Source organism: Protopterus annectens, chromosome 7.part1 (assembly GCF_019279795.1).
Source record: "Protopterus annectens isolate FY-2018-M chromosome 7.part1, PAN1.0, whole genome shotgun sequence".
Taxonomy (NCBI): domain Eukaryota; kingdom Metazoa; phylum Chordata; order Ceratodontiformes; family Protopteridae; genus Protopterus; species Protopterus annectens.
The window spans coordinates 512,299,195-512,313,791 of NC_056740.1; the positions used below are offsets into that span (position 1 = coordinate 512,299,195).

The 14,597-nt window shown below is 37.1% G+C and overlaps 1 protein-coding gene across 1 annotated transcript in view; it reads left to right on the forward strand.

The window, feature by feature from the left end:
• UNC13C (unc-13 homolog C) overlaps positions 1–14,597 on the forward strand; it is a 4,920,764-nt gene that overhangs the window by 1,755,628 nt on the left and 3,150,539 nt on the right. The window contains exon 8 of the mRNA XM_044078941.1: positions 2,858–3,085. Coding sequence (XP_043934876.1) covers positions 2,858–3,085 — 228 coding nt within the window. The remainder of the gene's footprint in view (positions 1–2,857; positions 3,086–14,597) is intronic.

Here is a 14,597-nt window from a genome sequence, read left to right on the forward strand (position 1 = left end):
GGGAGGTATGGAGAAAGGGTTGAGTGCCATTTTACTGACTGATACCTATTGGAAAGGAGGCTTTTGAATCATACAAGGTAGGCCAAGACAGACATAATGATGACATTTGAAGTGGAAGTTCTGAGACAAACTGTGTCAAAGACTTTAGACAAGTCTAGAAATAAGGAGGAGACTAGTTTACCATTATCTCTAGTATTATTGACAGTGTCTGTATAGGTTAGAAGTGCAATGTTAGTACTTTTGGAAGAAAGAAGCCATGTTGTATGGGGAACAGGAGTTCTTCTCGCAGGAGATAGTTTAGCAATTGTTTTTGAATACATTGTTAAGCATTTTAGAGAGGGGGGATTAGATTGCTATAGGTCTAAAGTTAATAATATCTGTTGATTCTCCTGCTTTGTGCAGAGGGACAATATGTTTTATTTTTCCAGAGATGGGGAATGTGGTTTTCTTGGACTGACCAATTTTTAAGGATGCTATTTTAAGGTTTTTGCTTGGAAGGTCATCAGCTGAAGTACAGCATGGCTGGAGTCTTTTTAAGTGTAGTTTTATATAGGACTTGGGTACAGGTTTGAAGGTGAAAGTGGATCGGGTAATATGTGGCAGAGCTTCTGCAGTATCGGGGATGGATACAGTAATCATAAGCTATTGTACAAATACAAAATGATCAGTGAAAATATTTGGGAGTTGGCTCTTGTGACAGAGCTTATGCAATACTGGGGTCAGATGTAGTGGCCACAGCCTTGCCCATCATATGCCTCACACAGGCTGCCTCCAGACAGAAAATTGGAAGTGTTTTAAAACTATTGCATATTTTCCTAATTCTTCTTTCTCTAAATACCATAATTGTTAAATTTTACAATCTTCGTTCCTAAATCCATTTACAAACAGCTCACAGACTATTTTTTATATATATATATATATATATATATATATATATATATATATATATATATATATATATATATATATATATATATATATATATATATATGTATATACCCTCAAATATCCGGGTTTAGAGGTACATTATAGAGGTATAACCCATCATCAAGTCTACATCTTGCAGATGTTTCTCTTCTTCACTCCAAGTGAAAGGTTTCAATAACATGCCTAGCAAAGCTAGCATTCAGAGACTTGGAAAAATGTGATAGGTGTATCCAGGATGCTTACAAATGAGCACAGCAAAAGCAAGATTCTTAGATGCCATTTACACTAATGCAAAAGGCCTTAAAAATAATGAGATGCAAATGAGAAATGTTGTAGAGCAGCATATGCTGATGAGGTGGGTTTGCAATTCATATTCTGATGTCTATGTGGTACAGTCATCCGTTGTTAAAAGTTATGCTTCGCCTTTGATCTTGACATTGCAATCCATGAACTTGCCCCCAGCCATCCCCTCAGTAAGTAGTCCTAATATGCACAAGCACTTCCCTGACACTCAGATGAATTATTTCCCAGAGCAACCACTTCAACCACTAAAATGACAAAATAAATCATTTTGCCCAGCAATCACTTCAGCAGTCTGACCATATATGCATAAGAACTTTCCTGACACACAAATTATTTCCTCTAGCATCCCATTTAGGAGTATGCCCAGGTATGCACAAGCCCCAAGTAAATTTAGTAGTACTAATAAAGCAGTGATTCAGTAGATACTGTCATCAATTAAACATTCTCCCAAGTGACCCCTTCAGCAATATGTCCAGTTATGCACAATCACCAAAATGAAACATTTTCCCAAGTGACTCCTTCAGTAATATGTTCAGATATGCACAAGCACCAAAAGAAACATGTACCCAACCAATCTCTCATCACATCTCTGTATTCTCCCAGAAAACTGCTGCTTACTGCATAAGTTCAGGGCTATTTATATGCTTAGTATGTTAATTATCTCATTATATATTCATGTCTATGAATTGTAGTCTCACTAATACAATAAGCAGCTACTCCTCTGCATTTTTGTTTTCATGCTAATAGTCAGGGATTTGCATATCCCTGGAACACCTCTCTTCATGGATAACCTGCCATAAAAATGGTAAGCCCCTGACTATGAACACTGGCCCAACTCTATATTCTTTGTCTGTTTGGCCAAATTGCAATACACAGTTTCTTATGTGCTTCACCTCTTCTGCTTAAAAGCGCTAAGAGTCTGCTTAGGCCATATCAGTCGTACAGTTAAAGCAGCGGCTCTGGTGTCACTTGGTCTGATTACTCTCTGCTCCTCATACGTTGGTGGAAACTCATTACTACTGATAGTGATAATAATACTGGTTACGAAAAACAAAAAGCACCGATAAAGGAATGCCACGTACAGCAGTGTGTCTGTTGCTAAAGCGAACTTTACATTCTTCTTTTTCAGTTAATATTGTTAATAACTGTTATTTTAGACAGGATGTGAGCATATCACATGTTTAGGCAGTAGATATTTGGCAGATGTGCTTTGTAAAATTAAAATATATTATTGTTTATTGCATGGTACATTTAGAGGTACTTATATTTTTTTAAGTCACATCTGTGCTTCTAATATTGACATTAGTGTGCAATAAAATAGAATAAATCAATATATTAATACATCTGACTTCAAGAAGGAAAAAACAACAGCTGAAATATTATATCAAGGATGAATCATATTTTATAAAGTTTAACATTCTGTTTCCACCATTTATATCTTAAATTCCTGTTTTGTATACTGTTACAGATGTCATATACCACTATGTATTCATTGTTAATTACAAGCTATTGATTTTAGTATGTCATTAAACTGTACTTAATTTGTGACAGGTGCTAGTATTGCATAGGTTTTTGCTTTTGTAATATATTTACTTAACATAAATGGACTTTGTATTTACTTTTACAGATGCAGCTGAGAAAAGTTCAAAGCATGGTGCAGAAGACAAAACCCAGAATATCATCACAGCCATGAAAGAAAGAATGAAGATAAGAGAGAAAAACAGACCAGAGGTGTTTGAACTTATTCAGGAAATGTTTCTGGTGCAAAAGGACAGCTTTGTGCAGCATATAAAGGCAGCAAAGCAAAATGTGTTGGATGGAACATCAAAATGGTCTGCTAAAATATCTATTACTGGTGAGGGACTGATCTCTTGCAATTTCTGAAGAAATCGTATGTATTAATGTATTTTACTGCATGCTAAAACAAATAATAATAAAAATAGATTGTTCATGCTATATATCAGCATAGCTTGCAGTGTATCACAGAGGAAGCCTTGATACCAAACCTGTTACATATAGGACATAGGTTAGTACTAAGCTAACTGCTCTTATGAGCCATTTTAAGCCTAGCCAATTATCCCTTGTGAGACTCAAACCCTGCACCTTGTGTTTGTAAGGCAAACACCTTAACCATTAGGCCACCCTCCTTACCCAATGGTAGAAAAGATACAAGAGCTTAAACTCACACATTTTTCCCCATAGGATGACATTCAAATGACCTTTGTTTGACTAAAGACATCACTGCACTTTTTTTTAAATCTGTTTAGTTAACGCATGTTTCGATTCTGGCTTTTAAAGGCATGTATACAATGCTGGAAGCAGTTTTCTAAAAAAAAAAAAAAAAAAAAATTGTTACACTAAAAATTAAATTATGGGGAACATAAAGTACTACACTGCATTGAATCTTCTATAGAACTAAGACGATTTGCTGGTGAAAATTAGTTTTATCAGTTATGTAGTTTGCTGAATGATACTAGAAGCTAGGTTCAGGTGTCTAGGCAGCGAGACATTTCCCTGTGGTACATTTGACTGGGGATCCATGGCTGAAGTGACATTCAGCTGCAGAGAAATATGGCTGTTTGCAAATTCCCTGTGGGCAAAGAGAAGCACACAGTGCCATGCTCACAGCTTTAATAGGCAAATATATGGCAGCAGAAGAAGTAATGAGTCTTGTGCTCAGCGTACAGCACATACTTGTATAACTCCAACATGTGGAAGTGAGCTACAGTATGGAGGAAATCCTGCAGGCTTCTGTAGTCACATTTATGCTCCCGTATGCATTTTAGGTAATGTTCCCTAGACACTGTGAAGGGGGTAGTGGTCCACACACTCCAATTATAAAGGCACTGCCCATTGTGCATTGCATTTTTACTGCCACTGTCATGCCCTCTGGTCAGCCTGCTGCTGATGCCTGCCATATTGCCTGCTGTCTCATGTTCTCTTGGGGACCATGGCCATTGTTTTCCCCTTGTGCATTTGGTTATTAAAGCTGTGGACATGGCAGTGTATGCTTCTCTTTGCCCTCAGGGAATTTGCAAACAACTGTATTTCTCTGCAGCTGAATGTCACTTCAGCCAGGTGTTTCCAGTCAAATGTACCACAAGGAAATGTCTCGCTGCCTAGATGCCTGAACCCATGATTATTATTATTATTATTATTATTATTATTATTATTATTACTATTGTAAAATAGTTCTTCTGCCTAATATTTTAACCTCGGTATAGTATATGTAAATGGTGTTGGAGGATGTGTTTTACATCCAACATATACGATGTTCAAAAAAATGTCCAGATATTCAGCTCATTATTTTGCCCCTTACTCATCAAATCTGTGGGGGTCTTTGGCAATCATTTGGGATTGAAATCAATAAATAATGACATAAATTAGAGTTTCAGACAGTATTTCCTTCTGAAAATGCTAAAACAAATCATTTTATTCCAGCAACATTCTAATTTTATATCACCAGTGTTTAAAATCTGTTCCTACTTTTCAGCCTTTGTTCCCTCCAGATCTTTCAGTTTCTAAGCTCAAGAAATTTGGACAGATTACAAAATAATGTGGGGGACAAAGGTCTAAGATTTGGGACAGAGTTTAAATATTCGCTCTTATAGACTTATAAAGTTGCTAGAATAACAAGATTTGCATTGGTGTGCAATTTCTAACAGATTAAAATGTCGAAAACTAATTTAATGACTTCACTCTGTGCAATTTATGTATCAGAAACAATCTAATAAATAGTAGGCAAAAATCTGGATATTCTGTAATATCTGGAGAGGTGAGAGGTATGCTCCACTCTTTATTTAAGCTTTATCCATATTTTTTGATCTAAGGGATTGAGAAGTACACATATCTCTTAACTGCTGTTACCACTGGTCGATCACTCTCACTCTCTTAAAGATGATCATTTATTTATTTAGTTTGTTTATTACATTATGCAGGGAGCTACAGGGGTTAATTCTCTTGCATTTGGGGAGGGGGTGCTCCCTAAATAAACCAAAATTTTAAATGATTTGCGTGAATACAGATTTATACTGCTTTTTATGAAGTAGCATTTCATTATGTCATTCTCATTGGTCTCATAAATCTTAGGTGGGCTTCTGAAATGAACTGATGTATTTAATATTGTGGCAACACATTAATTCACCTGCTTTATCCTATTCATAGGTTCATAGGTTCATCGGTTTATACTAGGCTATCTGCCCTAAGGCATTTATAAGCCTAGCCCAAAGTTTTTTAACTACTTCACCCTTATGTTAAAAAATATTGTGCCCATTAGTTTGTTTTGCCTCTGTCAGCAGTTCAGCTCACACTGAAGCCAGAGCCTATCCAGTAAAAAAATGGAGGAGAGGCATATTTTGAGTTCTGGATGGAATGGCAGTCCATCATGAACTCACACACATTCACTCATTTACATAGTACACAGGAACCTGTACTTACAAGCAATTTAGAAGCACCAGTTTGCTGTAATGCCATGTTTCATGGTGTGGGAGAAGCCTTAAAACTCTGAAAAAACCTGTGAGGCATAAGATCAGCAACATTCTACTGCCCATTTACTTACACAAATAATTATATAGGTCCCTGGTGTGCAAGACAAAGATATTCTGTCAGAATCCTGAAAAGACCTGACTCATACAACAAGTCAAAGAAGACAAACCGATTGCTGACAACCTTGGACTACAATAATAATGAGATTAAATAGGTAGTGTGAAATATCAAGATTTTTAGCTTCTAGTGGGTACAGGCCCCTAGGCAGCGAGACATTTCCTTGTGTTACATTCGACTGGAGACACCTGGCAACATAAATAGTGATATATTAAAATGCATATAAAAATGGCTTTTCACAGCACATGGTGTACAGCCAGTACATCAAGCCAAAGCAGGCTCATGTCTAAACAATACCCACAATGTTAATCAAATTTTCAGTCATTCTCATAGATAGATGAGCACATATGTATGCGCATTTGTAAGAAATAGAAAATATTTCATTAGTACACAAAAATCAAACTAGAAATATTCCATAAAACTTAGAAATACAACTGTGCTTTGACCAAACATATATTTTTAGCCTACCTAATATTGTGTATCATGCATAAAAGCTGTTGAACTTCAACATCCCAATAGTGACCAGGGCAATCTGAGTGGTTTACTATCACATATTCAATTGTCATTTAGATGATAGAATATGGGCGAAAATCATTTTCTCGAACTGAGAGTTCGATAACCACAATGTCAAAGCTGACATGAGCAAACAGCCGCTATCGTCAGCTTCAGCATTGCGGTGCAGATCGCACTATAGTGGGGATCGGGAAATGTACCCTTACTCTCATTGTAGTGCAATCTCGGAGTTTGTATATATAAGTAGGGGGGTGGGGGGGTGCAGGATGGCTTGCCCCCTGCAAACGTTATTGTTAGTTGTGAGCAGATGTGAGCATTTCAGCAAAGTCGATATTCGACATTGCTGAAATGCTCCATTCGATATTTCGGTTGCTCGGTGTTTTGATTTCCGACAATATTTGTCAGAAATCATTGCGTTCATCTAAATGATGTTCACAAATATGATAGTAAACCAATTTGAGTATCATCTGCAAAAGGTACCGAGCAAGCACTATTTTTTAACTAATAGGACAATATTACTAATAATAGTACTGTGAATACAGTGCGGATCACACCCTAAATAACAGTCATTGAACTAGAGCAAATTAACAAAAAAGTGCAGTTCAGTATAATACTTAATTAAAGCAAGCATCTGAGTAAAAAAAGCATTATCTATCCAATCTGTGCATCAGACATAGCTGACCCTAAGTTACAAAGAAATATACAGAGGACAGGGCACAGTCATCATTACTTGCATAGGGTGGAGGGGGTGTTACAGGAGGACAAGTCTGACACCAAAGAAGTAAGTGTGTGTGTGTGTGTGTGTGTGTGTGTGTGTGTGTGTGTGTGTGTGTGTGTGTGTGTGTGTGTGTGTGTGTGTGTGTGTGTGTGTGTGTGTGTGTGTGTGTGTGTGTGTGTGTGTGTGTGTGTGTGTGTGTGATAGTGGTATGACCAAGATGAGTTATGCCATGTGTGGGTCTGCAGGAACACAATCAAAGCACGTGTACTAATACTATGCCCTGTCTTCGTGTATGGTAGTAGAACTGCCCCCTGACCATGTGAACTATCTCTGCCGGCAGTTGTCCCTGGTTAGAAGTCAGGGTGGTATCTGAACATGGACAATATGTGCTGAATGAGTTCACATCACAACTGCATCCATTATCATAACCACATGGTCTACTGCATCTGAGCATGGGCACCTCAATCACTGATGGACCCATGGAAGTGGTGCCACTATGGGAGGAGGATTTGACATAGATATGTCGGCTAGCAACAAAGCATGTTGTGGCTCTTTGGCCACATGGATACTGAGCTTCACCTACTACAGACACTGCATGATCCAGAGTGTCATTCATCCAGCTCAAGGACTCATGCCCAGTATTCTGACTAACTCCTCTGAGACCCTAGTTGAATGTGCCTGTGCTTCAATGATGGCCCTGCACATATGTTATGTGGCACCTAATGACTCTCTTCCTAATTTTTAGCCTTTTGCTGCCTCCCGACCTTTCAACCTCAAAGCTCAAGAATCTGGACAAATTACAAAATAATGGGGGGACAAAGGTCTAAAATTAGGGACAGATTTTAAATATTGCTTTTATAAACTTAGAACATTGCTACAAATAACAAGATTTACACCAGCATGCATTTTCTAAAGGATGAACAGTCTAAAACTCATTTAGAGATTTCAGTCCTGTTCAGTTTACCAGAAAACCACAAACTATTCAAGGAATATGCCTCCACAGAGCACCTCTACCAACAATCCTCTGTAGTACTTCACTCTCACAATGACTAGAGGGAGACTCTGTGTAACCACACTACCCTGGCCAACTGTGTCACCCACAACTTGTTCTGTCTCTCAGGGCTCCATGAGATGGGTAGGTGTAGGTATACTTGCCATGTCCAAAGTCTGGGGAGGTTATATGGGAGTCACAACCTCAGTGACAAACTGACTATTTGCAACTCCAGAATGTGCCTCTTCATCACTACCATCATCATCAGAGGCTACAGATACTCCATCAGGCAGTAGGAGCTCCATAGTGCTGGTGGCAGCCTCAACTGTCATTATTGCAATAAAATATAACAAAATGAATGCTGCAAGAAAAACTGTCCAGATTTAGGCTAAATAGCTGCAAATTAACCAATATTAGATTAAAGTACAATTAAAAATGTCATTGAGTTACACTTAAAGAGCAATCATATAAATGAACACAAGTAAAAAATAAATGTCTGCCCATACCATTTGCAGGTGGTTGTAGAACCTCAATGCCAGAAATACCTAGATAGACAAAATGCAGATGGATAGAGGTTTGATAATCATTACGCAGAAGATAGTACCTGAAAGTCCACAGTACTTTTAACTCAAATCTATTTTGTTAAATATATATCTATTCTACCTCTCCCTCTCTCCCTCTCTCTCTCTCTCTCTCTCTCTCTCTCCATAGCACACACACACACACACATATATATATATATATATATATATATATATATATATATATATATATATATATATATATATATATATATATATATATATATATATATATATATATATGTGTGTGTGTGTGTGTATCTATATCTATCTATCTATACATATATATATATATATATATATATATATGCGATGCCTGGAGCATCAGCAGTACAGACACTTTGGTTGCTTTGGTTGTCTTTCCACATCCAGCATGACACTGGGAAACCCAGATGAGCTGCCTGGATCCTGATCAGGAACTCTTCAGTGAGTGATGATTCTGTAGTAGGACCACAAGCTTTTAAGTTTTCTCTTTTTTTGAGGCCTTGGTGATCATGCCACTGGCCTGATGTCTGATGCTGCTGTAGTCATGGCTATAGTCACCTGCAGCATTTACTTCATCAACTAACTGTTGCCAGATATGGTCACAGAAGGGTGTGCCAGCTATGACTTTTCTCTAAGAGGTGTGAGCCATGTTGCACTATAAACTCATTTTCAGCAAGTAAAAATGCAGGTAAACATAGTCCACATTTTTTAGGTGCTATATCCCTGTAAGGGATTAAAATAAACAAAATAACAATATATATATATATATATATATATATATATATATATATATATATATATATATATGCATCAGGAATATCAACATGTACTGGCCAGAAAACAAATATACATTTATCCAGACAACCATAAAATATGTACATAACTGATTTTATATGAATATACACATCTATAATATTGTATTCTCCCAGCAATAACATGCCTAAATAAGGATAAAGAAAGGTGTTAGTACAAAATAGATAACATTACCAGTGACTCAAATGTATGAAATTACAATTGTAAAACATTTGCTTTTTATATTCAGAACTATGTTAACAGTACAAAGGACATAGGGACAGAACAAAACTTTTGTAAGTAATACAAGTCAATGGTTCTTTTTTTAATATCAACCATTAAACCATCCTTAAAAAAAGGACTTTGCAACTATACAGCAGTCAGTTAAGTAATGAAAATCAAAGACTCCCTATGAAACAACCGTTCCCTCATGCTACATCAGCAACACAGCTGCCAAGGACACAACACCCTTCTAAAGGGATACGAGCTGTTCATGCCAAACAAATACAACAGCTTTACTGTAGAATATTTGTTGAAATATAACTTTCACATAGGTTATTCTAAGTTTTTCATTGTATTCACATCCTCAGAGAAGTGTTGTTATGAAGCCGTGTAAGATGACACAAGGATCATTCCAATACTGATTACTACACATTCTATACTAAAACAAATGAGCAAAGTGCAGGCTTCACTTGATTTTCTATTTAAAAAAAATAATACCAGAACTGTGTATCTATTACTTGTAAAGAGCATAACATACCCTGATAGGATTTGAAGTAAAGTTGACAAAAAGTAATGCAATTGCAACAGGTAAAAAGCAGTTTATGAAGCTGGCGAATCCAAGCAGTCTTCTTTACTTCTATACAAGTTCTCTAGCTCAAAGTTGTGCTTATATAATGTAGATTATCCAATCTGGACATGAAAAATATGTAAGTCAGGTGTCATCTCTTTAGCTGCTGGGCAGGTAAACATGGTGCAATGACCTATATGATGCCATTCACACACTAGCAGTACAAGACGAGTATTGAGAAGAGAGTCTAGCTAATGGCTTGCAAGTGTGACTCTAATGGTAATGCTCAAATCATTAAGTGTTTAACACTCCTGCCACATTAATGTACATGTACTGAGGGTGTGCCAGTGAGAATAGACTCACAAAAAACATTGTGATTACATTGACTGAGTTAGGTGATAACCTTTATACTACCATTATGAAAATATGCTTAAGAAGTAATTGTGCCTTTGAAGAAAAAGTGTCTGTAAGTAATATCAGGCACATACAACTTAAACATAGAAACAGAAAAGTTGCAAAGAACTGCAGGTTATAATGCATCCATGGTACAAATACATCAAAAGAGAGCACTGCTCACAAGAGAGAGGGAAGAACTCATGCTTGCATTGCATACATTTGTTTGCACTGTGACATAATTTATTTGGCTAACTAGTGCAAACATTTCATTCATCATGGCATGTACTCTGAAATGGGCAAGATAAAGTGCAAGAAAATAGTATATATATATATATATATATATATATATATATATATATATATATATATATATGGCCCCTTAGTATAAAGGTTTAGAATGTCAAAGCTTTTGCTGTACGTTGCCTGCTTCATTATATATATGGTAAAGCTTTTGCTGTACATTGCCTGCTTCATCATATATATGGTAAAGTGAGAAACCCTGTTAATCTTGTAAGTTTGTCATGCTAATGACATGGTTTCATGGTTTTAAATCTAGAGAAGGTGATATCTGTGTGAAAGTGGAGATGCATAATGTCTACATTTCATGGTATAATAGCACAAATTGAGAAAACATCACATAGAGGCAGTTTCCTTTTTTCTTTGCTTCATTTATTTGTGAAACCTGTCATTGCACATCAGTGACTGTCACCATTCACAAGCAGTGAATAAATGTTAACTCGCCAAAGCAAAAACTCAAAAATTTTATTTGGAATGCCATCAGTAGCCCAGATGTGACTGGCACCATTGCACTTCCCTCAGCACTCTGGACAGTACTGAGGGAAGAAATGCACCTGTTATGTAACTTTCTCTGACTATTAATGCAGTAGGTCTGGAGTAACATTAGAGGTAATGCAGTGTTTGAGTACTGCATTTGAAGGCTGTCACTAGTGCAACTGGGATTCCATGCAATGGAGAACAATGTCATTACCACTATAGTAATATGAAGAGGCAGAAGCAGGGCTACCTGAGCTGATGAGAGGCAGAATTTAGAGCTGTTGACATCTGTTAGTTGTGCAAGTATGCTAACACATCACCAGCCAATGCAATACCATGGATTGGCATGACACTACACTTTTTTTCATTGTACTTCTGTTTTCTATTTTATACAGGTGCTGAAGAGATAGCTATAAGTAGGGAGGTGGATCAGGAATGATTTGCATGTCTCACAGAGCCACAGGGTAAATATGACTGGAGTATTAATTCAAGCAAAATCATAGTCACTTTTGCATCAGATATATGACTTTTACCCATGTGAAGTCTGAGCTACTATGTTATGTACTCAGATAATGCTCAGGTCTGTAAATTGCATTTTACGTAGTGTCAAGGGTTCAAATCCAGAAGTATGTCAAACATTGTATAATGTTTTTTCATGATGGCTAAGATGGCGGCACCTTGTGTGGCAGCGGCTACTCTGGCTCCCGATGTGTATTTTGTGTTTTATGTGGGATTTGTCAGTCATCCTTTTGGGAGTCCATTTGACTTGGTCAAGTGTGTGGCTCTCTGTGGCATGGTGTTTTTGCTTGAACTTTGGATTTGATTTGTTTTTGGAGATTGTCGGGCTGACTGTCATCAACTGGGCCTTCGAGAGTGGCAGTTATGCCAAATGCAGCTAGCAGAAACCCAACTTTGGCTACTGGTTTTGGATTTTAATGTCTGTTGAGCTGGAGGGACCAATTTGAGACTTGGGACATTGCTGGTGTTGAGGATGGAGCTAGCAACAGTATGGTTGGTGTGGATGGAGGAAATTGCTGTGGTCACTGCAATTGCTTTGGTCACTGTAATCATTCAGGCCTTCAGATGGTGGCAGTTATGAGAATGCAGGTAGCAGAGACCTGACTTTTTCTACTGGTTTTGATGTGAATCTGGATTTAAATTCTGTTGAGTCAAAGGGGACCGATCTGGGGTTGGACCATTGCTGGTGTTGAAAATGGAGCAAGTAACAGTGTGGATGATGGGATGGTGAGGATTGCTGTGGTCACTGTAATAACCACTGTGATGGGTGGAGCATGGTCAATGCAACTTTTGTGCATTCAGATGGCTTGGACTTTACTTCATATTAATATTGTGTGTATAACTGTTGCTACTTATGTTATTAGCCCATCTTTATCCTACTTAGGTCTTATTCATGGTTCTGCTATCCTGCTCCTACTTGTTCCTATTGGAAAAAAATGTACAGAGCATGACAGAATCATTTGATGACAAACCTAAGAGTAACAGACCACAAAGATGGCCAGAATTGTCCCAAAACCAAAATATGTTTTTATGTCTCTCCTTCCATCTTCCTCTTTCCCCACTATCTGTCTCTTTACATTTTATCCTTAATATTTGCATGATACATGACATCAAGCAACTGTAACTGAACGCAAATGGCAATTCTCATGTTATGACCAAAAATGGTAAATTTTTGACTTTACCCACATTATTGTGCTTCCATTCACATAGCTATGCCTAGCGTTGATGTGCTATAGAAAGAAAGACTGATAGAACTATAAGCACACAGTTATTTTATGTTGAAAAGGCTGAAGAGTTAAATGTAGACCATATGGCATGGTTCCATTGTAACTAGTGTTATGAAAAAGATGATGCACATAAACTGCCTTGTTTCATAGTGTTTCTATAGTACCATCAAAGGTGTGTGTTTTACCACCTGACACTTGATTTGTGGTGTGATCAGCTAATGATCTCATCTATAGACTGTTAATGCAGACTGGCAGGTGGTTGAATCCACAAAATCAACTCTAAACTATGAGAATTATCATTTCTCATCCAATTGTGCCTACAAAGAGGCAGCTTCTAAATGCTTTATCTCATGTACAGATCCCCTAAGATTATCTGTGCTATAACCCTGTTATTCTTTTTAGGGTAATATACAATTATCAACCATGGGATAGGTAAGGCCAATCTATAACCAAATGGGATAGGTTATTTTGAGCACAAAAAGGAAAATTGGCTAGGCTTAAAAATGGCCCACAAGGGCAGCTAGCCTACTAGTAACCTATGAACCTGTTAGCCTATAAATCTAAGGAAATATATTTTAATCTACCATCAGTAACATACTCAGTCCCTTATGTGGTTAATACTCATCACAAACCTGTTCATACCTTTCCAGGAATGAGCACAAAAAATTTGATCAAATCAAGTATTTATGGGACAATTAGACAACACCAGTTACACTGTGTAAGTATTGCTGCTGTACTCAGAGAAGGTGGAAGGATTAATTATTTGGCAATGGAATGCATTTTCAGAACTATCTGAAGTATGACATGCAGATGTATGTTATCCTGTAGTGATGGTGGCACTCAGTGATGTAACACAAACAAACACAATTGCATAAGCAACAGTACAACATGCCGTAAATATGTGGGCAGTCACCAGATATGTGGATAGTCTTGGTATGCACCTATATTATTAGTAAAATAAATAGTTTCCTCCAGTGATTCTGATACCTGTCTAAATGATGACATAGAAAATATTAATGTAAAGCAAATATGTTCTGAAATGGATCATAATCAGACCTGTCTATAATCTGTACTCCTTATTTATGCAAAGCTTGGCATGGAGCACCATAGACCATTGTTAATTCCCGTTCTAAATTCAAAACCGCAGAAAATAATTACACCATCGTCATGCAAATGTTCTTGTTAGCTATGCGTTTCAGGAAGTGATTTTGACCAAATAAGACACTAATGTCAGTGGCTTACATTACTTGTGCATGTTTTAATGGCACATATGATGAGTTCACTGTGATGCTGTCTAAATGCTATATTATGAAAAATGATGTTTGTACTTCTACACACTGTGCTTTCAAATGATGTACAATAGAGCGAAACCTTTGGACACATATTTACTGAGTGGGTTAAGTAGTGTACATTCCTCTGTTTGAGCTGTATGTTTTGTATTTACATTACACATAGGCTAAGAATGAGGAGATATGAACAA